The 27,415-nt window shown below is 38.1% G+C and overlaps 5 protein-coding genes across 12 annotated transcripts; 2 read left to right on the top strand and 3 right to left on the bottom strand.

Moving 5' to 3' along the window:
• Positions 1–821: 821 nt before the first annotated feature.
• On the bottom strand, positions 822–6,099 carry LOC109859423 (protein shuttle craft). 5 transcript variants are annotated; one of them, XM_020437680.1, is made up of 10 exons: positions 5,736–6,099; positions 4,204–5,638; positions 3,869–4,042; positions 3,402–3,788; positions 2,898–3,179; positions 2,522–2,812; positions 1,980–2,443; positions 1,355–1,885; positions 1,152–1,258; positions 822–1,072 (listed from the first exon to the last, which is right to left on the bottom strand). In XM_020437680.1, exons 2-10 carry the CDS (start codon positions 5,519–5,521, stop codon positions 973–975), a joined length of 3,654 nt encoding a protein of 1,217 aa, XP_020293269.1. In that variant the 5' UTR covers positions 5,522–5,638; positions 5,736–6,099; the 3' UTR covers positions 822–972. The 5 variants fall into 5 exon arrangements, with proteins under 5 accessions (XP_020293269.1, XP_020293273.1, XP_020293271.1 ...); XM_020437684.1 differs by having other exon boundaries at positions 5,879–6,099; XM_020437682.1 differs by having other exon boundaries at positions 4,204–5,835; positions 5,918–6,099.
• A 146-nt stretch (positions 6,100–6,245) lies between these two features.
• Positions 6,246–10,141, bottom strand: LOC109859441 (histone acetyltransferase KAT2B-like). 2 transcript variants are annotated; one of them, XM_020437721.1, is made up of 6 exons: positions 9,866–10,141; positions 8,817–9,788; positions 8,146–8,745; positions 7,326–8,050; positions 6,408–6,597; positions 6,246–6,306 (listed from the first exon to the last, which is right to left on the bottom strand). In XM_020437721.1, coding segments are annotated over exons 1-6 (2,493 nt in total). In that variant the 5' UTR covers positions 9,868–10,141; the 3' UTR covers positions 6,246–6,302. The 2 variants fall into 2 exon arrangements, with proteins under 2 accessions (XP_020293310.1, XP_020293312.1); XM_020437723.1 differs by lacking the exon at positions 6,246–6,306 and having other exon boundaries at positions 6,404–6,597; positions 8,146–8,712.
• A 900-nt stretch (positions 10,142–11,041) lies between these two features.
• Positions 11,042–14,470, top strand: LOC109859438 (histone acetyltransferase KAT2A-like). Of its 2 annotated transcripts, none has more exons than XM_020437715.1 (5): positions 11,042–11,300; positions 11,411–12,382; positions 12,471–13,007; positions 13,100–13,824; positions 14,013–14,470. In XM_020437715.1, exons 2-5 carry the CDS (start codon positions 11,412–11,414, stop codon positions 14,204–14,206), a joined length of 2,427 nt encoding a protein of 808 aa, XP_020293304.1. In that variant the 5' UTR covers positions 11,042–11,300; position 11,411; the 3' UTR covers positions 14,207–14,470. The 2 variants fall into 2 exon arrangements, with proteins under 2 accessions (XP_020293304.1, XP_020293303.1); XM_020437714.1 differs by having other exon boundaries at positions 11,042–11,315.
• Positions 14,471–14,526: 56 nt separating this feature from the next.
• LOC109859445 (actin, clone 403-like) lies at positions 14,527–21,733 on the top strand. 2 transcript variants are annotated; one of them, XR_002250708.1, is made up of 5 exons: positions 14,527–16,820; positions 16,928–17,306; positions 17,405–17,640; positions 18,106–18,567; positions 21,245–21,733. XR_002250708.1 is itself a non-coding variant. In XM_020437727.1 (4 exons), the coding sequence occupies exons 1-4, from the start codon at positions 16,695–16,697 to the stop codon at positions 18,493–18,495; spliced, it is 1,131 nt and encodes a 376-aa protein (XP_020293316.1). In that variant the 5' UTR covers positions 14,527–16,694; the 3' UTR covers positions 18,496–19,835. The 2 variants fall into 2 exon arrangements, 1 of the variants encoding a protein (XP_020293316.1); XM_020437727.1 differs by lacking the exon at positions 21,245–21,733 and having other exon boundaries at positions 18,106–19,835.
• LOC109859442 (serine-rich adhesin for platelets-like) lies at positions 21,339–27,341 on the bottom strand. Its single transcript, XM_020437724.1, has 4 exons — positions 25,880–27,341; positions 22,276–23,018; positions 21,970–22,188; positions 21,339–21,853 (listed from the first exon to the last, which is right to left on the bottom strand). Exons 1-4 carry the CDS (start codon positions 27,260–27,262, stop codon positions 21,754–21,756), a joined length of 2,445 nt encoding a protein of 814 aa, XP_020293313.1. The 5' UTR covers positions 27,263–27,341; the 3' UTR covers positions 21,339–21,753.
• Between the last annotated feature and the right edge of the window lie 74 nt (positions 27,342–27,415).

Raw genomic sequence — 27,415 nt, 5'->3', positions numbered from 1 at the left:
TATTGAATATTTATTAAAAACATGAAACCAAACTGAAAACACTTTTGTCCTTGTCTTTTTCCATATAATAATTTCAAATTTGGCGGGTTTGTCTACGTATTTTGCACTTACGCTGGCGTAAACAGTTGACGAGAGACGGAGCCTTGGCGATCGATCGAGGCGTGGAGAGAGAAAGAGAAGCTCCAGATATAGATCTGTTTTCAAGAATTTTTTGTCCCTTACAGCTACCTACAGTCCTGAGGCCCGATCTACAGCGAGAGTCCACTATATCACAATCACTATTAACTCAACCCCGTTGAGTTGCCGCGCGCGAAACGCTGAGCTGTTTTTTTGCACGTTGATGCTCACTCATTCGCGGATCTTTGATTAATTAACAACTCGTTAAGTATTGAATCTCACAAAGTGGTAAAGGACTTTTCGAGACTAAGTGTAACCTTTCCCTACCTGCTCGCGAGCATTGATATGGCTATTACCGGACACTGTACATATATATATATATATTACATAGCGCGCGTGCACACACACACACATTAGAATGATAAGAAAACCATCAAAGTTTGCTATTAAATGATATATATTGCCAATGCAACATTTTGTGTTGAGTTTGAAATTATTGCCGAGCTATTAAACACAATATCTTTTTAACAAAAATATATCACAATCATTTTGATTACGATAAAGATTTTTTTGCTAATCTATCTTGTGTGTGTTATAGATAAAATTAATATTATTTCACATAAATGACACCAGGCCTGTGTTTAAAGTAAAATAAATTATAGAGTAAATAAAAAATTGTGTGTTGTGATAATACAACGACGATATTTTTTTTTAAATTATCGATGTTATAAATTACAAGTACGTAATGAGTTGTACATATATAAGGTGAGTCATTCGCGATACTATACACACACACACACATTACCATTTTATATAACCTGTTTTTTTTTTACATGTCAGCGACGAGTAACCGATTTATCCTTGATATTCAAAATAATCGATTTCTTTGTCAGGGGTTTTTACACTTGTTGACATCGATTGTTGACCTTGTTTCGCAGGTAACGAAAGAACAGTCCTGCAACATATATCCAATAAGTATGTGTCTCTTACATGTGATCTCTCTCAAGCAACTTGTTAGAAATAAAAAAAATTACTTCGTGGAGCTATTTCCTATCGAAGTGTTTAGCACCGGTCCTGGAACTTTTCTTTGCCCCTTCTCCCTCTGAACTATCTCCAGCAAGCTATAACTCGGTAACCAACACTACACCAACATTACGCGTATTATTATATAAACATGATATATGTATATACATTGTATTTAAGTTTCTCTTAATTACATAATTAAAGCTCTGTTTACCTTATCTCTTACGGCAGTGGCAACGACATTTCTCTTCGGTTCCTCGTCGTAAGCTTGACTTTCGCAGCCAAAGTGCTGACACAACTCGTGAACAAAATGGCGCTTTTCACGATTCATAACCTCGAACGAATAACTTCGGGATTTCTGCTTAGAAGTTTTCGCTAACTGCACCAATTCCGTCAGTTTGTCATGAACCATTTGACAGAAGAACGGATCTCTCTTGGCCCACTGTTTCAAGTAATCGGTATATCGGGGCATCAATTTGCCGCTCAAATCTGGATTGACGATCTGCAGTCCTAAAGCGAGTCTTCTGTTTCTCTCGATCGTTTTGCACTCGTCGTTGCACTCCAAAGTCTTTAGCTGATTCTGCTTCTTTGCATTCTGACCGTACACTTCTTCCAGGTCAATCGAATGGCCAAGCTGCATGTCCTTCATTTTGCTAGCCACCAGGACGCTCATTATCTTCATATATTCCTGCGCATTCTCATTGCAGACACGACTCGAAGTCCTATGTCCACACTGACACGTAACCTTTGCGTAGATAATATATCAAATATATAAATTTACGTTTGTTGCAATTATTTTCGTATGTACAAAATTATTATTATTATTATTATACTTTTACCTTAACCACTTCTTTACACGGCAACTCCGGACACTTGCCTTCGTGGCACGGAGCACCGCAGATATGCCCGCATAGTTCTCTCTTTATAGCGCAAGGTTGCATGCATTGTTGTCCAGATGATTCGCACGATCCAGCGTGGCACATTCTGATGCATTTGTGACGTCCGCAAGACAGCTGTTTGTTGCAAGGCAGACCACATGAGAGCTCGGTCACATGACACGGTACGGCTTTTCTGAGCTCGTGTTTACCGTGGCACCATCTCTGAGTCAGAACGGTGCAAGGTGGACAAGTAAGTTCGCTGTGACAATTATGCAACACCTCATGAGCGCAGGAATGTGGACGTGAACAAGGTCGATTGCAAACGGGTCTTCTTGTGCCGCACGGTACTGGCGGGTAGATCACCTCAGCGCCGCACTCGCAGTACAATTCGTCGAAACTGCTCTGTAAACAGGGAGGACATCGTCCTGCCGAGAAGGTAAACATCAGTTTTCACGATCGACGAATTTGTGTATAATTGTAATTAAAGCACGATGCCTATCTACCTATGTGACATCTTTCCTGACACTTGTGACGACCGCAACTCAAGGTCTTTGAGCACGGTAACGGACAAATATGCTCGATATCGATACAACACAGCTGATTGCAGTTATGCTTGCCGCAGGATCTCTTCTTCTTGCAACGCTTCGCGCAACGCGCGTCGTCGGCTTTGCTCGTCAAGTCTCGGCAAGGAATCTCGCGATTCATATTACCGCATCGGCATTTAACTTCCGTAGTTAGATCGCACTCGGGACAATCGCCAGTGTGACATCGCATCTTACAGGTATGCGGATTACCTATAAACAAAAAAAACACGTTTATTTAATAAATTTTTTAGCGAATTATAAGAGTGGCAAAGAGAATTATTTTTGAAAAGCTTACTAGGCCGACCGCAAGCCAGAGGCTTGGAACAGATTTTGTTGCAAGTAGGCACAGGATCTAAACAGCTCTCTCTTTTTTCTGTTAAAGGTGTTTGACCGCAGCAACACACGGTAACTTTTTCTGGTGCCAAGCTGCAAAATTCGCAAGGCTCCAAATGACAGACTTTTTGGCAATAATGTTTACCGCAGTCCAACGGTTTGTTACAAACATTGTCACAGCAAAACATATCCGTGACGTTGGCTCGACAAGGCACTTCTTGTGTTTTTTTTCCACAAAAGCAAGCTAAGTGAGATCAAGAGTCGAATTATTATAAATTTTATCACGTAACATTATAATTGTACTCATAATATGACATGTACATACATACATATATATATATGTACATACGCATATGTAATATTGTTATTATTAATAACAAAATATAATTTCAATTTAAAGACTATTTGCGAATTTTAGCTATAGAAACCAAAAATTATATATTAATTAACCAAAAATTAATATTACTTTGTTGTACAGTTTTGTCGCAAGGTTCGCACTCTCCATGATGGCATTTTTTCTGGCAGAAATGTTTGCCGCACGACAGAACCTTGTTGCATATCGAGTCGCACAATAACAGCTGTTGGGTGCTACACAGAAGCATCTGCGATGTTCTTCCACAGCCGCAATACTTGGTCACCATTGCCTCGCACTGCGGACATGAGCCAGGATGGCAAAGCAAAGTGCATTTATGATTGCAATTTTTTGTTAGTTTTCGACCGCAAGTCCCGCCGCATGTATGCGCCACATCTCTGCGATTCCACTGCGGTATCTTCATCTTTCCACAAAAGCAAAAGTAATCTTCAGGAACTTGTATGCTGACGTCCCGACAAGCCGGACACTTCCAACCGTTATCTGAAAAAGAGAACGAACAGATAAAATAAAATTAAAATGACACATCTTTTATTTTCAACTTTAAACTCAATGTCATTTACCACTCTGTGAGGATCTTGCCCACTTCTTGATGCATTTCAGATGCAACACATGATAACAATTACAACAGGACCAAACATAATCGGTTTGTTTGACATGCTCGTAACAAACTAGACACTCCAACGTTCCTTTGTTCAACTGTTCCATTAATCTCTCTCTTTGACTCACATGATTATCTGAAATAAACCAAATAAAAAGTGATATAAAATATAAAAAATAATAAAATAAATAATAAAATATAATAAAATATATAATAAAATAAAAAGTGATATATAAAATATATAATTTAATCACAATAATTAAACTCCTTTTTTTTAAACCATATATATAAACATACCATTTTCATATTTTTTCTTGGGAGTTTTTCTTTGCGCTTGTGCCGTCTCATCTTTCTCTGTTCTACTTCTCCAGTTATCTACTTGTGTCTCCTTCTGATTTGCCTCATTGTTTCTTCTATACGCGCATTTCATCGAAGCTGCTGCCGTTCTATATTTAGGGCCGAATTCGGTTTGTGTATCATTAAAATTGTACTTGTAATAATTAGATCCATTAGAAGATAATCGCTTAGATTTATTTTGCTGTACATCAGAAATATCCGATAACGCGTTTTTAGAATGATTATTAATCTGATGCACAAGTGTCCTCTCTTCATTTGCGTTATGTTTCGCGCTCGAAGATGAATTGTTCTCTCGAACATCTTTGTTAGAAGACCTAGATGTGTTATCTTGAGTATTTGACGTATCTGCGAATGTTGATGTAAAATTCTCATCGAAAGAATTCTGTTCCGCAAGAGAAGAGTTTGACTGATGCTTTCTGTTGTTGTAATATCTGCTGTTTTGAAATTTGTTGAAATTCCTTGCGTTGGGAGTTCTTTGATTATCTCTGTAGCTGGATCTTGTAGGTGGAATCTGTGGGTCTTGAAAATTCTTCTGTTTGTAATTCACATCCTTCTTAGCGGAAGAGTAAAACTTGTTACTGTTGTTATAATTGTTCTTGTATCTGTTATCTGACAAGTACGCGTTCTTGGGAAACGATTTAGAAGATCTGAAGTTTTGTCTACCAGTATTATCGGAAGTATTATCCACTACGTTATTATTATTATACCTATTCCTTTTGTTAAATTTTTCTTTTCTCGGTTTGATATCGTTCGGCACAAATTCACTGGCTGAGGCATGCAAATTTGAATTCTCCACTATGTCAAACAAGACACTATTGTTCTCGGAACCTGGAATATGCTTGCTGATCGCCGAATTGTTTGTCCATTTTGACTTATTGTAATTGTCACCGGAAGAAGACACGTTGTGCAGAGATGTCGAAGGCATGTCACTCGTGGAGTGTTGGAAATTGTTGCTCGACATTTGCGCGTCGTCGATAGACGCGACGTTTGGCAGTAAATGGTCCTGACGACGGCTATGATCCAAAGACATCATCGCGTTCGAGTGCTGCTGATAAAACGCGATGGTAGTTCCGGTCTGTTCTTGATGTGGATACCGATTGCCGTTTCTTGTGTAATAGCTATCCGCGGGCACGTTCCGCAGACAAGCGATATTGCTGGCGAACTGTGGCCAGTTGTTCGCAGCGTTGCCAGATGTGTTCCGATTGGAGTACACGAGGATATTTGGATCCTCCGGGCACGAACCGTCCCAGGTGGCCATTGCACGATATTACAAAATTTCACGCAATGTGACGACGATACCGATGATGCGAAAAAAATATACCGATAAGCGAGCAGGAATCTTATCTCGGGGTCTGATCGTTCCGAGCAAATAAAACTGCAAAGCAATGATCGGTATCACAGATCGCCTAAGTGTATCAAATTTAAATTGCAATATGTTGATTAAGTTACAACAAAGTATGTAACCGATATACCACTTCGGACTTGACTTTTTTTTTGTCGATCCCAAATTCCAGAGAACGTCCGTCCACGTAAAATACTATCTCGGAATACTCCCCGTTACCTTAACCTAACCTAAAAAATGTGTCTGTGTGAGAGAGAGAACGCACGTATTTACCCTTATTGTTCGCCCGATCTTTTTTCTGCAAGTTTTTACCGATCACACAATAGAGATTCGAAGAATCCAAAAGATCTTGTGCGAATCACCTCACCTCACGCACACACACACACACACAAAATGTTCTTCTTCCCTGCCAACGTGCAAAAACTCCGGAATTCCGGACGGCGCTCTCGGCGCGTTCCGCAAAAATTTTGAAGCCAAATTCACAACGGTTGCGTTAACGGAATCATCAGAATTGTCGTCCGATCCTTTGATTATATATATATAAATATATATAAGTAAGGGAGGGGCGTCAAAGGGTGGGACACTCGCTGGACAGCCAATGGACGTGGAGCAGGGAGACTTTCTAGTGGGGGAAGATGTGCGCGAAACTGACGGGTTTTCGTTCTCTTCGGTTTCTCTTCTCAATTTGAACGCAGCTTCAACTTAAAAAAAATCACACACAGGAAAGATAATTCAGTTTGTATTTTTTATTAAATATATTACGAAAAAAAAAAACGAAAAAAATTATCACAAAAACTTCTACTTGTCCCACAAGCCAAGTTCCTTCATGCGCGTTTGAAAATACTTTTCCAGAGCGTTAGCACATCGATAATAATCAGTATCGAGACTATTGTACAATCTACAATTGGTAAATATTCGCGTCATGTCCGCTATGAATAATCTTTTAGTTACATAATATCTGGCTTTCAAACGGTTTTCCATAGTCCTGAGATCTGCAATGGAAAAAAAATCGCATGGTTTTAATTCTTCTAATTCTTCTCACATTTATTTATTTAAAAAAAAATGTAATAATAATTTTCTATCGCTTAAGGCCTCCTCCGACACCCCCCAAGAGTCATGCGCGATTTGATATTGATCATCAAAAGTGGCAAAGTTGGTCGTCGCGAGAACAAGAATAAAAAAATAAAAAAGTTTAAGCAACACGAGCAAATCTGTACAAAGCCAATCCAAAATAATTTGAAAACGCGTCAAAAAGTTTTGCGCACTTCGTGTGGATATAAAAAGTTTGTTTAGCGATCAATCAAAAGATTCGTTCGACGCATAGCACATCTATAAAATATATCAGAAACACTTCGGAGTATAATTTATATTAATAAAAAACGCAAACTTAACACACAATTCGGCAGGTGTAAAAATCCGTGCGACAAGTCCATGTTTTTTCGATTCAATTGTATACAGCCTGGATTTTATTTGAAACCAAAGAACACATTTTTACTTTACCTTACGAACGAACATTCTATTGGATTTCACACGCGTTTTATTACATAAATAAATCTTTTATATTTTTACACAAAATGCGCGAAACTTTTGCGTATCTTTCTCGCTTCTGTAATAAAAAAAAAAAAAAACAAAAAAATCTTTGGGATTTTGACAACCGCGCAATCGTATCGTGGAAACCTTAAATTTATAAAAATTTCAAATAATTTGTTTTAGATTTTACCCATAGGATACTTTATGTGGTCGTAATAATCCGGAACTTCGTCTCTGTCCACGGGTTCTAAAAATGGCCAAGCTGTGCTGTGATTTTTCACGCTATTCAAAACGCTGTTCAAAGCGTTGTACAGAGAATCCGACATGTCCACATGGTCCATAAGTTCCGAGGTCTGCGTCGTTCCCTTCGTCACGCCTCTCGTTTTCGATTGCGCGTAATTTTTCCAACCGGTTTCCCGAATACCCGGTATGGCCTCCAACGGAATGCCTTTCACTCCTTCTTTGAAACACGTTAATCCAGGATGAACCTTTTGTATCTCCTGTTGTCTCTGATAAATCAATTTTTTCACTATCTCCTTTTGTTTCCTAAGAACTGCCGTGAATTCGGTATATACAATTTTAGCGTTCAATTCGCAATGCATCAGCGTCGCGCCCTCGTAATCCTTTATGTATCCCTGATACATCAATTTCGGCAGTTTTATGTCCTTGCTGAATCCCTGCTTCTTGAAGTATCCGATAGCGAACTCGTCCGCGAACGTTAGAAAATGCAGCACGTTATTTTTAATATGATAGTCTTTGAGCATGTTCATCAGATGCGTTCCGTAACCTTTCACTTGCTCCTGGCTCGTTACCGCACAGAACACTATCTCGGTAAATCCCTGCGTGGGAAACATGCGGAAACAAATACCGCCGATCGGACGACCACCCTTTATCAGAGCCAACGTTTTGTGCTTCCTGCGTGTAATAAGTGTAAAAATGCATTATTATCAAATAATTAATAACACAAATTAATTCACAAAAATATAAATAATAAGAATGTTAACACTCACGGATCAAAAACAAACTGAGATATGTATTCTTTGGGCATTCTGACTAATTGATGACTGAATACGTTATGTAATCCTATGAGCCAAAGCATAGTCTGCTTCGACACAGACTGCGTGAGACTATTTCCAACAACGTGAAACTCTATGATCTTTCTACTTTCCTCGATCTTGGCGGTTTCATCTCTCGGAACGTCTGGCGGGAATACCGCATCCGGACCGTACATATACGTCGGGTCGTTGATAGTCGCAACAATTTTAGCGATAGTCTCGTCCGACAAATCCTCAAAAGCTTCGTCGGGTTTTCGTTTCTTCACGTCAAAACGACTCTCAGAGTGAAGAGAACGCTTTTCAGGAAGTTTTCTTATTCCCGGGCTAATATTTATCGTTGTGTAATTGTCCTTCTCATTTGGCGTGACAGTAACTCTCTCAAATTCTCCTGATTTTCTTGCTTGCAGTCGCCTTGATTCCGCATTACTTTGTTGCACATGAGAAGGTAGCGCCTGCTTGAAGTCGGGATCCCAAATAGGTGAGGTATCAGAATAAATCTCCGTTTCTAACATCGAAAGGAACCTAAAGTATAAAATATCACGCTTTGTGTTCCATCTATAAATTATCAACAAACATTAAAGAAAAAAAACAAAAAACCAAAAAAAAAAAAAAACACTACCACATACTTGGGAAAATGGGTTAAGACCATTATTCGCTTGTTAGGTGTCATTTTGTCTCTTTCATTGTTCATTTTGTCCATCACTTGTCTGCAGAATGGCTTAAATATAGCTCGCAACATCTGCTTTCCGAAAACCAGAGGAGTGTTGTAATATCTTAAGGATTCACAAAACGCAGGTACATGACAGAAGGCAAGCCAATGGGTATAAGTAGCTTTATATATAGCAGCCTCTTCTGAACTGACTATTGTGTTTCTGGTGCTGGGAGCTTCAAAATTCCAATACGTTAGACAATGCAGAAACATCTTAGCCATATCACACATCACCTGCCATTCTCGAGGAGGTAAATGGCTGAATCTGTATAAAACAAAATTTGTCACCGCCTTTGCTATGTTAGGGACTTCAAATGGTGGTTGTTTAAATGGATTCTCAACAATTGGATTTGTCATAGACCATATGCTTCTTCTCAACACTTTGTACAAATAATAATACACTTTTCTGGTGTCAATGTCCTTCTCCGATTGTAAACTAAAATATATATTGTCTACATCAATAGCCATTCTCAACAGTCTATTGAGTTCTTCATCAGACTGGTTTGGCAGATGTTTGATGTGACTTTCTAAAGAGTGAGTACATATCTTGCACGGATCGTAGAAATTTATAATAGGTTGCTGCTGAAGCTCGCCCTTCTGTAAACTTGCAACTGTTTGCACACTTTTCCAGTTGGGACATTTGCACTCCTCCAACTGGCAAGTACTGTAAGCAGCAAGTTTTAGCAATTTTCTGACTCGCGGCCAATTGCACATTTGCTGCTTACGTTGTTGTATTCTCGTGATATTTGTATTTCGACTTTGAGTCTGCAATTTGGGTGAGTTTGAATCCTTCATAACATTTTCTTGCTGCTGCAGAGTATTTATTGCGGGCTGTTCGCTCTCTTCTAAAGTAATCACTGCTGTATGGTTGGTATCTTCAGATGTCATCCTTAAAATTTGCATATTATGTATGTAAATGTGTGCGTGTTATATTATATGTTCAAACACATGTGTATATTAACTTACATTAAAGATTGTTTATCTCTTTGCTAAATTATTATCAACAAAAATTTCGAATTAACTTCCGCATTCACACAAACAATCTTATTGTCTCGAACAATTGATATAATATTACATTTGTCTAAGTAGATGTTCGTGAAAATACATTCTACATCGTTATAGCAAACGTTCTTGCTAGTTTGTTAGCTACATAAAGTTGTTGATTGTTGATGATACTGTTGGCGATTTAAAACGCGATGTTCAACCAGAGATCAGTTAGGTTGGATCACGCGAGTGTGTGTGTTAAGGCTATCGCACACAAAAATGACATAAGGTTTGTTCGCGTCGCATGCCCCAACCATAGACGTATAATATATATAGACTGCGCGTTCCCTACCTTTGCCATGTTAAGAAAATGGGTGCGTTCAGACAACTCAACGGTTGAGAGAGATCATCACTTATGATAGGACTATTCTTCAACATCTGCTGGGGTTCCAAAAGTATGGATCCAATCAGAAGTGATTATCTCTCAACCGTTGTGCAACTGTTGAGAGATAATCACTTCTGATTGGATCATACTTTTGGAACCCCAGCAGATGTTGAAGAATAGTCCTATCATAAGTGATGATCTCTCAACCGTTGAGTTGTCTGAACGCACCCAGAAACAGCTGGTGTTGAACAGTAGCTTCATCTTTGTCTAGCGAAGTAGTGGGGGAAAAAGAAGTCTTCGCTGATTGATAGAGAATAGTAGTGGAAAAGTGGGGATGAAGAAAAATAGTGGGAGTGAAGAAGAGTGAGAGAGATTAAGGGGTGATGGTAGGTTAGGTGGTATGGAAACAGTAGGCCCTGATCCCACCACAGACATTGATAGACAGAGAAAGAGTTACTATTCAAAGTATGTTGTCTCTCTCAACGTTGAAGACATCTTTTCAGCCAAACGCGCAGTCTATATATCACACGTCTATGGTCGCAGGTCGCTGATCACGCGATATTGACCATTCACGTTTTTGTCAAATCAGCCAATCGACTAACGTGATTGGTCAGTTCCACCTGCTACTTGCGTTTAATGGCTGCGTTTGTGGAGCGCGTGCTATCTGTTGCATCATTCCATCTTTATTGCTCATTAGATGTAAAACAAAGATGTCACATACATATTTCTCTTTCTAATCCTCTATCGCGTCCACTTACGCGACAGCACAAGACTCGCTCACTCTAGTCTTACATCTCTATGATACTGACGTTTTGACGATGTAAACTAAGCCAAGCCAGTGGTAAAAGCGTTGGAAGAGGTGAACTGTATTGCCATCCGAAGTGACCAACTAATCGAACTTCCGTTTCCATTGAAACATACCGTCTATATACACAGAAAGTTTGATTCTAACCTACCTACTCTAACCCTAATTCCAATCCAATCTGATTCATGAGAAAATTTAGAAAAAGTGATTGCGTTGTAAAAAAATAAGTGAGTTGACGTAAGGTAATTTGCGTGATGACTGTAGAGAGAAAAAGAAATAAAATTAAAGAGTTTGCTCCAAATAAAAACTTGTGAAAAATTTTGTGAAATGTTCTCAGGATGGCAACCGAGGACGTGAATTCTCAGACGAGTTTGGTGTCATCGGGCGAGACTGGACAACCTGTTACGAGCACTGTGTCGCAAGAAAGTAACAATAAGGATCTTAACGCGCCCAAGCCGCAGAATTCAAGTTCGCAGAGCAACAATGTTCAACGAATACAGGAACGCAAACAGCAGATTTTTAATTGGCCACAAGTCAAGAAATTGTTGAAGCTGTCGGCATATAGCGCTTGTCAAGCGGAAGAATGTAAATGTAACGGATGGAAAAATCCACAAATGTTTAATAGATCGCAAAACGGCGGACAACTCCCGCAGCAACCTGTAACCTTTTACGACCCCTGTCACGGATGTACTCATTCTCTGGAGAATCATGTTAAGCATTTGTCATCTTTGTCCGAAGAAGAAATTAATAGATTATTAGGAATGGTTATTGATTCAGAGAATATTTATATTACTGTACAAAGAGAGGAGGATCCTGATACTAGAAGAGTATATGTACATTTGTACAAATTGTTAAGAAGGTCTATTATATATAGGACAAAACCGGTCATTGAAGGATCATTGAAAAAACCGCCGTTTGAGGACTTTAGCATAGTGCAAGCGGTGACAAATTTTGTTTTATACAAATTCAGTCATTTGCCGCCGAAAGACTGGCAAATGATTTGCGACATGGCCAAAATGTTTCTACACTGCATGAATTATTGGAGCTTCGAAACACCAAGCGCCAAACGAATGACGAATGAGAAAGAAGCTGTTGCTTACAGAACCAATTTTACTCGCTGGCTTGTTTACTGCCATATACCTCAATTTTGCGATTCCTTGCAGCATTACAACACTACTGTAGCCTTTGGAAAAGAGCTTTTGCAAGCTGTATTTAAGCAAGTATCCAGACAATTAATAGATAAAATTTATACCGACAGAGAGAAGATTCAACCCGACAAGAGAGTAATGTGTTTAACGCATCTTCCCAAGTATGTTTTCCATTTCTCTTCTTTTTTTTTTTTTTTTATGTTTTACCATTGATGTATAATTATGTGTATCCTGGTTTTGATATTTAAGGTTTCTTTCGATGTTAGAAACAGAAATATATTGTGATAACTCACCTATATGGGATCCCAAATTTAAACAGCCTCTAGACACAAAAAGGCAACAAGTTAGAAGAACAGGGGAATTTGAGAAGGTAACTGTTACTCCGAATGAGAAGGATAACTTTACAACAATAAATATTAGTCCGGGAATAAAGAAACCTCCGGAGAAACGTTCCACTCCCGAGGGACGTTCCGATGTAAAGAGAAAGAAAAATGAAGAAAATCTCGAAGATCTTCCGGATGAGACTGTTGCCGAAATTGTCGCGTCTATTAACGATACCAATTATATGTCCGGTTCGGACGCGGTTTTCCCACCAAACGTACCGCGTGACGAAACCGCTAAAATGGAAGAGAGTAAGAAGATAATAGAGTTTCACGTAGTCGGAAATAGCCTTACTCGACCAGTGTCGAAGCAAACTATGCTTTGGCTGATTGGATTGCAAGATGTGTTCAGTCATCAGTTACCTAGAACGCCCAAAGAATATATTACTCAACTTGTTTTCGATCCGTGAGTAACGTTTTCCAATGTAGAATGAAAAAGTAGAAAAGAAAAATATTCTTCTAAATTTGCAATAACTTTTTGTTTTATTGTTCATATAGAAAACACAAAACGTTAGCTTTGATAAAGGATCGTCGACCGATCGGCGGTATATGTTTCTGCATGTTCCCCAATCAAGGTTTCACCGAAATAGTATTTTGCGCTGTTACAAGTCACGAGCAAGTCAAAGGTTACGGAACACACTTAATGAACATGTTGAAGGATTATCATATCAAGAACAACATATTGCATTTTCTCACATTTGCGGACGACTTCGCTATCGGATATTTCAAGAAGCAGGGATTCAGCAAAGACATAAAACTGCCGAAATCGATGTACCAGGGATACATCAAGCGTTACGTGGGCGCGACGTTAATGCACTGCGAATTGAATCCGAAGATCGTTTACACCGAATTCACGGCAGTGATTAGAAAACAGAAGAAAATTGTCGAGAAACTGATTTACCAAAGGCAGCAGGACATACAAAAAGCGCATCCGGGTTTAACGTGTTTTAGAGAGGGTATAAGAGTCATCCCAATTGAATCTATTCCGGGAATTCACGAGACCGGATGGAAAAGTTCGGTTCAAACACGAACGAGAGGCGTCGCAAAAGTAGCTCCGAATTCGGAATCGATAGACGCGAGCCTCGATACATCGGATTCTCTATATTCTACGTTGAGTAGCGTTCTGAATAGTGTAAAGAAGCACAGCACAGCGTGGCCTTTTTTAAAACCTGTAGTTAAGGACGAAGTTCCAGATTATTACGATCACATAAAGTATCCCATGGGTAAGTTGACAGAAAAATATTTTTTTAATTTTACTCGATTTTTTTTTTTTTATTATACAGCATATGCATTATCCAATGTTAATTAAGAGTATAAAATAAAAAGAATAAAAATATAAGAGAGTATAAAAATATAAAAACGCGAAACAAAATGCAAGAAGTGGAGATTTATATTGACGCGTGTGTTACAGATCTCAAAACTATGCAGGATCGTTTGAACTCTGGATATTATATAATTAAAAGATTATTTGTAGCGGATATGTTGCGGATTTTCACCAATTGTAGACTGTATAATAGTCCCGACACAGAATATTACCGATGTGCCAATGCCTTGGAGAAGTACTTTCAAACGCGTATGAAAGAAGTTGGTCTCTGGGATAAGTAAAAAAAAAAAAATATTTTAAGATTGTTGTGATAATGATGTGACAAGAAGTATTGGCAATATATATACATACATATATATATATATATATATATATATATATACATCTAATTTATTCTTACAAAGTTTACTTGCTGTATTAAGAAAGTTCATATCTTGAAAGTGACGCTGCTTTTTGTGCAGTATTTGTATAAAGACGAAGTAAAATATATTTGCACGCAAAAAATGCAAATATCGTGTGCGTGCGTGTGTGTATGCGTGTGCGTGCGTGTGTGTATTGTGTATGTACATATGTATACATACGCGTGTGTATATATATATATATATACACACACATATATATATAAAACAAAAAAAAAGAAATTTACTACAAGCTTTTATTTATTCTTCGTTAGAGTGTGTCAATCTGAAGTGAATATCGAATTTGTGATTTTACGAAAACAAACACACGCAAATATTTTTTTCCGAAAAAAAAAAAAAAATTAAGAATTTAAAAGCATATCTTGTTCAACTCCGTATAATACATAATATAGCGAATATTTTATGAAATATATTTTATGTTGCACTTATTATTTTCTATTAATTTTTCTCATACTATTCTTATACATGCTTGTGTTCGAATTGAACGCAAATATGTACCGTGTAAAAATTGTACATACATATAACTTTTTGCTTGGTAACGAGAAGCGAGATATATATACATATATATATATACGTTTGATTTTAATATGATCTTAATCGTGTATTTTTTATCTATTATGATACTCTCTGATGATTGTGCAATAAAATTGCTTGCACGTTGCCTTTCCACACCGCGTTACATCGTTACGTAGCACGATGCCGTTGAAAAATATTAAGAGAAGTATATGCAAAAACTCCAAAAGTGGGTACTTAATTTCACAGCCTAATTAATATCATTAGTCGAACGGTTAATTAAGGGGCATAATATGGTGATTATAAATGACGCTCTGATGGCGAGATCAGTCTACGGAACGGCGATTCTCTGTAATGCGCTTCGGTTTGTAAAATATCCTCAAAGGAATGGAGCTTGTTATCAACAGGTGACGCGAATAGACAGAATCGGTTAAATCGCGATGGATACACAAGATCACAAAAAAAAAATAATATTCGATTTATCAAAAATTAATTATTCAATTTAATGTTATGACAGAGAAAAATATTGTACAACGCTATATATTATACCTGTACAATACTTACATATATACTGTTTTAAAGGTAATACGTTCTTTCTCTCTTTGTATATGTTTCGTGACAGATTATCTATTTTTAGAAAAGTGCATTTGTGTGTGGGAAGCAGTTTAGAACAATTAAGACGTGTAATTAAGCTTGATTAACATTTGTGAACTTTTGTTTTTTATTTAATTTTGTTACTTTTGTGACAAACGAAAAAAGGAATCGAAGAACATACAGACATTTATGTTCTTTTATTTTGATTTTTTTTTTTTTTATCGCAATTTAATTTAATTTCTGAATATGTAAACGCATTTTGTTTTTTTTTTTTATACGAGAATAGAGCTCGGTTTTATTTTCGAAGAAAATTTTTGAGATACAATTACATTCAGCTAAAAAAAAAAACATTGCGATCTATCAAAGATTTGCGAAAAGACCAATACATCATTATAGAGGAAACGCAGAAAGGTGTACGCTCTAGTTACTGCGAGAACTTCGTGCATTCACGGAGATAACATGTACGAGCAGAGTTAGTTCCTTTAGTTGTAATTGGCGTGTATTAAAAAGCAATTAAGGTCTCTTTTATTAAAAAAAAAAAACCTTGAAAATATTTATTTGTAATAAGAAATGCAGAAAAAAACTGCTGCCAAATTTTGGTTTTATAATAATAATTATAACAACAACAAATCTCGTTTGTAGCACTCGTAACTTTTATATTGTATCATACAATTTTCAAGAACGAGCCTGTATCTTAAACTGTTTATTTTTACGCATCACAGTAACGCGCTCAAATTATTTTTAACAACAAAATCTATTAGGTATTATATTTTTGCCGATATAATTATTGTTACTAAATAATAATATAGCTTGTGTGTACAAAAGTACATCGTATTGAATAATTTCAATTTTCTACAATGAAAGTAATCTGTTTGCTTTTTGTCGTGAAAAAAAAAAAAAAAATCCATTAGTGTTAATCCGACGCGTGAGATTTATCGGTTCCTGAGGTTTCTGTGTAAAAAAAAAAAAAAAAAACGTGTGCGAATCCGCGGCGGGAGAAGGGGAGTTTGTATATAAAGCAACTCTTCCTTCCGCGAAGAAACTCAAACAGGATCCAGAAGTCGGTGTAAAATATTAGTCTCTTCCGAGTCTCTTCTTTCCGCGCGATCGTCCTAATTACTTCGAGAGTCTGTTCAAGCGCGTTCTCACATTTCGCTAAATCTAGATTTCGCTCCGTGAAATCATCCGTCACATTAGAAAAAAAAAAAAAAATATTACTTTAAGAAAACAATATTATTTCAAAATGTGCGACGACGATGTGGCCGCGTTGGTGATCGACAATGGATCGGGAATGTGCAAGGCCGGATTTGCCGGAGACGATGCTCCACGAGCTGTGTTTCCCTCCATTGTCGGGAGACCCCGATATCAGGTAAAACGAAAAGAAAGAGAGAGAGATATATATATTCGATAATCGTCAATTCGCGCGCGACGAGAAAGTAGTTAGAAATATTTCTTTATAATCGAGAATATGTTTAGGGAATCATGGTGGGCATGGGACAGAAGGACAGCTACGTGGGCGACGAGGCGCAGAGCAAACGCGGAGTTCTCACCGTCAAGTATCCCATTGAGCACGGCATAGTCACCAATTGGGACGATATGGAGAAGATCTGGCATCACACGTTCTACAACGAGCTCAGAGTCGCACCGGAAGAGCATCCTGTTCTACTGACAGAAGCGCCTATGAATCCTAAGGCTAATCGCGAGAAAATGACACAGATCATGTTCGAAACGTTCAACACTCCGGCCATGTACGTCGCTATCCAGGCTGTTCTGTCCTTATACGCGTCGGGACGCACTACCGGTATCGTATTGGACAGCGGGGATGGAGTGTCTCACACAGTACCGATTTACGAAGGTATTTTTACATCTTTAAGTATACATCAGAATTTTTTTTTATTAAAAAAAACAAAAATATATCAATTGAACAATCGCAATGCTTTCTTTTTTTTTCAGGATATGCCCTGCCTCATGCGATCCTGCGTCTGGATTTGGCCGGCCGCGACTTGACCGATTACTTGATGAAGATTCTAACCGAAAGAGGCTACACTTTTACGACCACCGCCGAGCGCGAGATCGTGCGCGACATCAAGGAGAAACTATGCTACGTGGCTCTGGATTTTCAGCATGAAATGGCGACAGCCGCCGCATCGACCGCGTTAGAAAAGAGCTACGAATTACCAGACGGGCAGGTAAATAAGTATATATGTATATATAATCCCGATGTTACGCAAAAAATCTACATGAACTTTTAATAAACTATTCGAAGAGATGCTACAGTAATATCAGGTTGCTCTTGAAGCGCTCCGATGAAGTAAACTGAAATGTTCACGAAACGTCGGAACAAAAATGACGCTAATGCGATGTTCAATCCCGAAAAACATTCTTCGAATATTAACATAACACATCGCGAAAGCATCAAATATCAAATTTTAATAAACTTTTTAAAATGCGCATAATTAAACAGAATTACAGAATCGATTATATCAAAATTAAAAAAAGAAATGCTGACTTTATATATAAGTAGTTACGATTAAAAAAAAGAAACTGGCAAGTTTAATACATTCATTAGTATTAATCTAATTAAAAGCGTCATGGATTGTGCCTAGCCGCGTGGTCAGTGGATGAAACGTAATGAGTTAACGGTTTAATTCCAGGTCATCACCATTGGCAACGAGCGCTTCCGCTGCCCGGAAGCGATGTTTCAACCGAGTTTTCTGGGCATGGAATCTTGCGGTATACACGAGACAACGTACAATTCGATCATGAAGTGCGACGTCGACATTCGCAAAGATTTGTACGCTAACTCGGTACTCTCGGGCGGCACAACCATGTATCCGGGCATCGCCGATCGCATGCAGAAGGAAATCACAGCACTCGCACCGCCCACGATGAAGATCAAAGTGATCGCGCCGCCTGAGAGAAAGTATTCGGTCTGGATCGGCGGCTCGATTCTTGCAAGTCTAAGCACGTTCCAGCAGATGTGGATCTCTAGACAGGAATACGATGAACTAGGACCGTTTATCGTGCACAGAAAGTGCTTTTGAGAATCTTGAGAAATATGCTTTCACAATGCCATCGCCATGATTATTTAATCCTAGTGGATGTTGTGTGCAAGAGTAAGAGACAATACTTTTATCTTTTCAGTAGTAATTTATTGTATTTGTTTTTCTCCTGAGTAATAATTCTTGTCACTTTCCGAGAAACAACTTCGTATTTCTTCACACACACATACAAGGTTTTTTACTCGCTGAGATACAACATAGTTCTCTATAAGCTAACAAATAATTTCTTATTTTTAAAGTAAATTGGATTGAACGAACATGTCTGGATTACAATTCCAATTCTTGCTTCAATATTTATCTGCGCGCATGCGAATTTCGAAGATACACACATGATTTCTTTCCTCTAAGTATCTCTCGAGGAGAGTTATATACATATTGGGATAGAGCCATCGATTCGTCTTTTATTTCTAAAAACGTATTTGTTTATTACATAGCAGATCGTTTAAGGCAAATGCGACATTGTGCGGAGACACAAAGTTCTCCTTTACGGAAACTTTCATATACAGCCAGCAACAAAATTTGTTTTTTTTCTTTTTCTTTCTTTTTCTTTTGACACGTGTGTTGTATTAGAAAATAATTTATACATTTCTCTCTCAGACGTATACATAGTTTGATAGGTATACTTACTACAATTCAAGATCAATAATAATTCATTTTATAGCTAGAATGTTACAATTTATAAATGTTACAATTTATAAAATATTGAAAATTAAAATCAATAGCATCGAATGCTGTTTTGTTCATAAAATTCTAAGTTTTTTTTTTACGGACGGTTATATATATATATATAATACACTATCTTCCAATATTATGTTAGCGTGTGCTGTATGCGTGTACATTGTGACCAGTATATATATGTATTGTACACACATACACTTATATTTTTCATTAAATATATATTTATAAAAGATAGTATACTAAAAAACTATTTTCGAAGAAAAATGTACATTTCTTTTCCATTCGCGAAGATAAATTATTACGAGTTAAACGCCTTAGCTCTTAAAATTTATGATACAATGTGGATTGAAATATGCGAAATAGTGTTGTCAAATTATCATCTGCGAATCGATCTCTTATATTCGTAATACCACAGTCTCTCTGCAAATAAACTCGGAATTATCACAAATTGTTTCAAAGATGCTATTGAGCTCGATAGTTCTCTTGCAATATTAACACAATTATACGACAGGTAAAATAGAAAATGATTAACAGGTGAACGACACGATGATAACCATAATAAAGATATTATGATTGAGAAATTTGCACGTAAAATACACACACGCAAGCACGCACGCACGCACACATACATACATACATACATACATACATACATACATACACACACACAAAAGATAAATTTTATTGACCAGGTATAACTTGCTCAAAAGTAATCGACTCGAAACGTTTGAACTGATTGTGCTTAAAGAAACGCGGAAGTTTGTCAAGTATCATCAAAGAGCCTCTACTTCGATCGTTGAAACCGAGCCATCTATTGCGCTCTCAGTAACTTTACAAATTGTTTTACGATGTCCAAGTTTCTTCTCGTCTGCAAATTCGATCTCAATACAGCGTTCAATATGTATAAAGGAGCAGCGAACGTTGTATCGAGATTAATAGGGTTTGTTTTATTTTCTTGCACTGGCTGCGCTAGTTCACAGTTTATCTTTTTTTTTATCCATATCAGGAAGGAAAAAGATAAACTGAGCTGGTGCAGCTAGTGTAGGAAATAAAACAAACTTTACGCCTATAATAAACCTTAATCCAATATGCAGGTTGTATCAAAAAAGATGGTCAATTTCTTCTAATTACAGATTTTCTCGATATGAATGTTTCAGTGAAAAAACTTTATTACACAAGAAACACGATTGATTTAGTTTAATCTTCACATTATTGAATCTTTCTTAACATATATATATATATATATATTTTTTTTTTAATAAAGCTCGCTTGAAGATTTACATAGTTTACTCTCTCTATGAGAGTTATATGCTACAATTAGGCCTTCAGATTTTCGCGAAGATCTCGACATCTAAATTCATCAACGAATCTGTTACCTTGAGAGGAAAGTACACATTTTTTGAGACAACCTGTATACCAAATACATTTGTACTGTACTTTCTGGAGTTCATCAAATGCAATCTGTTTTTACGATTCCTAAGCTTTTAAGAGTATTTTCTTCATCATTGTCAAAAACTTTTATATTATGTACAGAATACATACAATTACTAAAACAAAGGATTATATTAACCCTTCAAGTCCAGACTTGGGTCTCACGGGTCCACTTAAAAATTGCGCTGATGCGCAATTTCTTTCTAGAAAAAACATGCAATTTCTTTCTAGGTTTTTTTATCTTCGAAACTACTAGATTTTTCAATTTGTCTTTTTTTTTATCGACGCAGAATCGTTCAAACTTTCGATTAAAACAAAACAAAACAAAAAAAAAAAAAAACAAAAAATTGAAAAAATATTAAATTTTTCGCATAGATATTTGATCTTAAAGTCGCGTGGATCTCACAGACCCGATTTGGCCAACTTGTCATTTTTTTTAGGTCTGGCCGCGAAGGGTTAAGATTTAAAAATTGATTATATATTCTTCGGTTAACATAATCTTACATTATTTTTTACGAAGTATATATTATTAGTGTATATGAGTTTTTTTTTAACAACTTTAATATTAGCAAAAGATATAATAAATCACAAAAGTAATTATAAATTATTTAATATACAACAGATAAAAAAATTTGCGATCATCAGTATTGTCATCTCACTGAAACGGAACGGAAAATCTGGCCTGGAGTTGAGAGATATTCAAATAGCAGCAAAAATTGACATACAGATTCGTTATATATTGTGTGATACATATTCATGTTTACATAAATAAAATGACCAACACCGTGTACAAAACTTAGAATATGATGTATCAAACAAATATAGACGATAAGTTTGTTTAATCGACAAAAATGTAGAAAAAATAGATAAACTATACATATTATACTACAACATTTCGGAGATGTTTAAAAAGTTAATAAAAATATCTTTGGTGCTCCTATCCTATATTGCGTAGTAGCAAAAAAAAAAACGCTGATATCCGAGTATATGGCGATGTTGAGATATGAGGGAGCAATGGTTTTTTTTTCTTTTTTCTTTTTTTTTTCTTTCAGGAGTTTAAAACTGATGGAACAGGTAAAACTTTTTAGTCCACTTTTATAAAAAAAAAAAAGTTCGTTTTTTTTATGTCTTCTAAACTTTTCTTCTACTTGTAGATTTTCTTCTACCTATCAAACGTTTAGGACGTCGACATTTTATTCGCGTTATATTCGACCAAGGTAAGGAAAATTCGCTAGAAAGAGAAAAATACATGTGTAAAAACAAAATACAACATATGAACACAAGTTGATTCGCAAATGTAATTGCATATATATTTGAAAAAAAAATTATTCTTTTATACGCTCTTACCTTGGAGTAAAACTAGTGATAGGAGCGCCAAATGCAGTTACTGGTAAGTGAAGATCCACCTGAAGACTTTGAATTTGTTCCACATCAGGCCACAAAGATGTTACAGTTTCCTCTTCTGTAGATGAGGAACAAGGACCGGTATGATTGATATTATAACATGTGGCTTGGTGATTTTGACGTTCTTGCCTTTGTTTTAACTTCTCTATGTGTCTTTGTTCCCTAATGACAATTTAACATTTATATTTAATACATAAAGTTAAAATTCCGATTAAACAACAAAAAGATATCGCGGACAATTTCACCAACCTTATTCTCTGCACATCCCATCGCTTTCTCCTTCTCTCGTCATTTTCCAATTTTAGATGTCTCTTGTTAAAAATCTCATCATCCAAATTCTCTGTCCCTTCCATTGTGTAGCAACTCGTGTATACCTTTACTCTCCAATTCGGAACTTCTAAAGAACTATCTGCTTCTACCGAACTGGATTGTTTTAGACTTAACGCATAATTCGAATCTCCTACCGCTGTGAAATAGTGCTCCTCCGTTGTGAGAAAGGATTCTTTTTTTGTAAAAGATTTTGCCTTCCTCTCGCTCTTCCTGCTGATCTCGTGCTGAATCTGACTTAATACCTTATCTTGTATACCATCGTTGCTAACAGTTGAGGAACATGAGATTGCTCTCTTTTTTTTACCACCGGGAGACACAACTGTCTGATCCAACCGTCTCTTCTTCTTTTCCTCCCATTCAAATCTGGTCTCGTTAGGCTCTTGCTTAATCTCAACCTTAATTTGATTATCAATTGGTTCTTGTTTGACAGTTGTAATACCACCGGTGGTGTTGAGACGTATTTTGAAACTTTCGTGCAGAGTATTGCCACTGTCACACTGGGCGTTTCTGTGATGTTCGCTGGTTGAAGGTGCGCTCACTGAATTGACAGCGGGAGGAGAACACACGCTCAAGTGTTCCAAACCAGTTGAGTTTTCGGTGCATTCGGTCTTCAACTTTTGAAGACTAACACGTCTTTCCATACGCTCAAGACGTAGTTTCAACTGTAACACAGGACAAAAACAAAATATCGTTTTACCATATATATATATATTCCCAACATTTTTACATTTTATTTGCATATGTGAGCGCATGTGTGCGTGTGCGTGTGTGTGTGTACATATATGAATAAATGTCTCTTACACTCCTCGTCGTGTACCGTGTACATATCACAGTCTCGTGTTTCATTTGATCGTAAATCATTTTAAAAATTTCTGTGACGCGCGACTAGCGAGATATTCTCTCGATGATATTGATGGATGATTTTCAAACAATGTTGTGTGGATTTTCTATCTCGCTTTATTTAAGCGAGAAAGAAGGTTAAGTCCTTTATGGTTAATCCCGCGCTTTGTTGATTCGCGCCGTTTCAACGCGAAACAACGGAACACCTCGCAGTGCCGGATAAAATCCAAAGACACGAGAGTGCGATCCGTGCATTCGAGAGCTTTTTTTTTGCGGCCGCGAATCCAACTCCACCTCGAGCAACAAAACGATTTTATCCCGTGTCCTCTGGATCAACTGTCATTTTCGAATCACAAAGAACACTCCGGGTACCATCGAGCGTTTCTCGCGCGGAGGGAAACGCAGCAACTCTCGTCTCCTCTTCTTTTTTTTTTTTTTTTTTTCTCTCCCCGAATTGTGCGATCTCAATGCGGAAGTAGCGCCACCACGTGTTGACATCGCGCAATTGACCTTCATGGTCAACCTGTTTCTCTCGTGCGCATTTTAGGGTGAATCGCGAGGTTAAGTTAGAACTGACATCGGGAGTGCGTGCGTGCGTGAGTGCGTGTGTGTGTGTGTGCGGTACGCAGTGTTTTTACAAAATGGTGCCAAATCGCGAGTCCTTCCGTTCCGATATCTGTCGGACACAAGGCGAGAACACGCGGACAATTGTATTTCTTCGAGTTAAACGAGACATACTCGAATATTATTGTACCCGCGATTAAACGTCGACGACGTTTGATGAACAAATCATCGATCCGAAATTTTGAGAAACTTACGAACAATCTCTTGAATCGCGCAAGAAAATGAAAATAAACTGATCGAGAGCACGACGAGCGATTGCATTGATTTTTTAAACGAAATTTCAAAGCAAGTGCGTCTGAAAAAATGCAGCTAAATATTTTGTGAACTGTGTGTGGTGTGTCTCTTTTTTTACATACTTTTATACATACAGCAGAACCTCGCTATCTCTCGAACGTGTCTTTAACTCTATAAAACTTTTGCGCGAGATAAAATAATTCTTTTATCGTCCCCTTTCATTTTCAAAAATATAATTCTATCGATTTGAAAACACACAAACTTCCTTCAACTCGAATTTTTCTCGAGAGACCTATGTGTGTTCCATAAATTATATCTCTCCGTAAACTCGAACAATAATTTTTGTTTAACCTCCACAACTCGAAGTTCCGGAGTTCTGTTTATTTGCACCCTCTGTAAACTCGAAGTGATAGATCCGTAATAAAAAAAAAAAAAAAAAAACAAAAACAAGCGATAACCTTAGCAAGATGCTTCCGCGTTTCGCTATTTGACTCAATCGTGCGACCGTACTCCGTGTGCGTCAACACACCGCATACATGTGTTTTTCTTTATTTGCAATAAAATAATATATCGTCACTCCCTACGTATAATCCCGCAACTCCAAAACGCAAATTTTAGAGGAGAGCAGTTTAAAAGTATAAAGCTCTTCATATGTGTTTCCCTATAGTTAGGGATCTCTTTCGGTTTCAAATTTGTACCTTATTTATGAATAATTTTTTTTTAATATTTGGTGACCATAAAGAACAAAACTTTCTAAGTGTCATTATGCAATAAACTGAAAATCCCATATGTGACACTTATGTAATTATACGTAGGGAGTGACGATATATAAATTTACATTTTTGTCTCTGTTAAATTTTTATTTCCGAGTTTCCGAGTCGGTCGAAGAACAAAAAAAAAACCCATACACACAGAGCTTCTACAAGTCGATCGTTTTTGCTTGACGTTTCTGTTTGACTCGAAAAAAAAAAAATCTTTGACGAAGACGAAAACCTTTGTCATTCGAATTTTACAATCCTTGCGATTCGAGTTACCGAAGTTCTACTGTATATATATATATATATATCTAAAAATATAAATATATTTAACACGCATGCGGTTATATAAACTTTTAAACTGTTACAATGTAAACAAATATGTAAACACATTGTGTAAACATGTTTTTAAATTAATGATAACATCAGTTTGGAGTTTAAAGATAAGCTCGCGTAAATATCTTGTGTCACATGTGGAAGTCTCTTGTGTCCTTGCCTCAAACTTTTTGTGTTTCTCGTCGCTTTTACACAGCACACCACAAAAATTATGACGCGGTGTGTTTGCACAAAACAGCGAGAGATTGAATGGAAACGAAGAGTTTCTGAATCGAAAAAGATGAAAACTCGTTTTCGAAGTTGGCTCAATGTCACTCACTTCACTTTATTCCACATTTTTCTCAATTGTCGAGTGATCTAACTACCGCAAAAACAAAAAAAAAAAATCTTTTAAACATCACATGTGCGTCAAAACGAACGTTTTTAGNCGGGATCGCCAATTTTGCGATTCGCGACAGATAACATAAATTCAAAAAGAAATTGTCCAAGAGTTGGCTCGAATCGGTGAAAAAAAAAATTCACATCGTATGGAAACAAATGACAATCTAATCCTCTTTATTTTTAATTTGTAACAAAAATTTTTTTCACCATCGCACAGATTATAAATTTTGCGTGAAAAAAAAAAAAAAGACCAAAAAAAGGACCTTCTCTCTTCTTCGTTCTCACTGGAAAAGAAACAAAAAAAAAAAAAAAAACAAAAAAAAAACATATTTCACGTGTACATGACATTGTACCGTCTCGTTTTCCTGACGTAGCGCGGCAAGAAGCTTGTCCTTGGTGACGATCTGCTCGGACTGCTGTTGTATGAGGTCAAGGTGCAGCAACAGCAGCTCCTTCAGGTGCTTGACCTCCGTGAGATCGTTTTGACGTGGTTCGTTGCCGCGCAACGGACTGACGCCGAGAGCCGAAGTCGCGGTTACCGTGGCGGCTGTGGGCGCACCGCCGTCCGTCATGCTGGCGTACATGTGATCGAAATCACAGGGAAAACTAAGAATACCAGCAGCACCGCCGGTTGTGGTCGAGGTCTTGCCGTCGTCGCCGTCCATCTCTTGAAATTCCTGATTCCGCGTGTTGTTGTTGTAGCTATTGTTACCGATTACGCTACTTCCCATGTTTATCGTATTGTTTATCGTCATTGTCGCCGTGGAGTTTACGCTGTTGATACCGCCAATTGTGTTCATTGCCGATGACGACGACGACATTGCGGCGGTATTGGTTGCGACCCCGCGTAAAGCGTTCGCCGCCGCCGCCGTCGGCGATGACGATGTTGTCGTCGTCGTGGTCCCGCTCGACAGATGTTCGTTCATTGCCGCGACCATGTTGCCGCGACTGTAATGCCGATGATGCTCCTCCTTCTCTTCCTCTTCGTCTTCGTCTTCTTCTTCGTCCTCGTCAATGTCGTGAAACACCGAGGACGCGGTGTCAACAATCACGACAGCGGTGGTGTTGTTTATGAGGCCGCTATTGCTACTCCTGCTGACTGTTTTAACGTTTATACTACCACCGGCATCCAACGCCAGTGTTCTCGCTCTTGCAACCGCCGCTCCGACTACGCTACTCAGAGCGAATCCTCGACAGTCTGTCGTAGTGACGATATCGTCATTGTCGCAGTTTGCGTCATCGGATACGTTGCGCGTCGTTAAACGAGACGTCGAAGACGAAGACGACGATGTTGATAATGCGAGGTCGATGACAGAAATGCAACAGCGACAGCCATTACCGCAGGTGCATGGCACTGTTGTCCCGCATCGAGAACTTACTGGCGTCGTGCCGCCGCGGGCGTCCAGCAACGTCACATCACGGGAAACGTCCGAAAAAGCGCCACCGACGGCGCCGCCGGTAACAGCGACCGCGACGATGGGAAGGACGCTGTTGTTGTTACCAACGTCACTGACACCAACAACAGAATCGTTATTACCAACACCATCAATACAAAAACTTACACCAGAAACACTTCCACCACCACTACCGCCACCCACGCAGCTGTCTTCTTCTCCTTCTTTCGTTTCACCGCTGTCGCCACCGGCGCTGTCAGTGGCGGCAGCAGCAGCGGTGTCGACGCTACTACTCTCGCCGTTCACGAGTCGGTCGAACGGTTGCGAGTCGGCGTCTGACATCTTCCTACCGCGGTGATGGCGCCGTCGCCGCGGCGACAACCACACGTCCTCCCCGCGCACATTAATCGTCTCTGACGTGCGCGTACCACAACAATGCGAACACCGCTACCGCCACCGCCACCGCCACCACCGCCGCCGCCGCTACCGCCGTCG

The sequence above is a fragment of the Pseudomyrmex gracilis genome, unplaced genomic scaffold (assembly GCF_002006095.1).
Source record: "Pseudomyrmex gracilis isolate BER0280 unplaced genomic scaffold, ASM200609v1 scaffold_261, whole genome shotgun sequence".
NCBI classification, from domain to species: Eukaryota; Metazoa; Arthropoda; class Insecta; order Hymenoptera; family Formicidae; genus Pseudomyrmex; species Pseudomyrmex gracilis.
This window is presented reverse-complemented; position numbering and strand designations above follow the sequence as displayed.

Bases quoted from the DNA above. Each gene is read 5' to 3' on its own strand.
- LOC109859441 (XM_020437721.1), bottom strand. The intron at 8,746-8,816 runs GTATGTGGTAGT...GATAATTTATAG, and splicing joins GTCTTAACCCATTTTCCCAA to ATGGAACACAAAGCGTGATA. The intron at 6,598-7,325 runs GTAAAATCTAAA...TTTCCATTGCAG, and splicing joins CCACATAAAGTATCCTATGG to ATCTCAGGACTATGGAAAAC.
- LOC109859438 (XM_020437715.1), top strand. From the start codon at position 11,412: ATGGCAACCGAGGACGTGAATTCTCAGACGAGTTTGGTGTCATCGGGC. The intron at 12,383-12,470 runs GTATGTTTTCCA...TTGATATTTAAG, and splicing joins TGTTTAACGCATCTTCCCAA to GTTTCTTTCGATGTTAGAAA. The intron at 13,825-14,012 runs GTAAGTTGACAG...CGTGTGTTACAG, and splicing joins TCACATAAAGTATCCCATGG to ATCTCAAAACTATGCAGGAT.
- LOC109859445 (XM_020437727.1), top strand. From the start codon at position 16,695: ATGTGCGACGACGATGTGGCCGCGTTGGTGATCGACAATGGATCGGGA. The intron at 16,821-16,927 runs GTAAAACGAAAA...GAATATGTTTAG, and splicing joins TCGGGAGACCCCGATATCAG to GGAATCATGGTGGGCATGGG. The intron at 17,307-17,404 runs GTATTTTTACAT...TTTTTTTTTCAG, and splicing joins CACAGTACCGATTTACGAAG to GATATGCCCTGCCTCATGCG.
- LOC109859442 (XM_020437724.1), bottom strand. From the start codon at position 27,262: ATGTCAGACGCCGACTCGCAACCGTTCGACCGACTCGTGAACGGCGAG. The intron at 23,019-25,879 runs GTACAATGTCAT...CCTGTGTTACAG, and splicing joins TACGTCAGGAAAACGAGACG to TTGAAACTACGTCTTGAGCG. The intron at 21,854-21,969 runs GTAAGAGCGTAT...TTCTCTTTCTAG, and splicing joins ATCACTAGTTTTACTCCAAG to CGAATTTTCCTTACCTTGGT.
- LOC109859423 (XM_020437679.1), bottom strand. From the start codon at position 5,521: ATGGCCACCTGGGACGGTTCGTGCCCGGAGGATCCAAATATCCTCGTG. The intron at 1,886-1,979 runs GTAAAAGTATAA...ATCTACGCAAAG, and splicing joins CGTGTAAAGAAGTGGTTAAG to GTTACGTGTCAGTGTGGACA. The intron at 1,073-1,151 runs GTAATTTTTTTT...TATATGTTGCAG, and splicing joins ATAGGAAATAGCTCCACGAA to GACTGTTCTTTCGTTACCTG.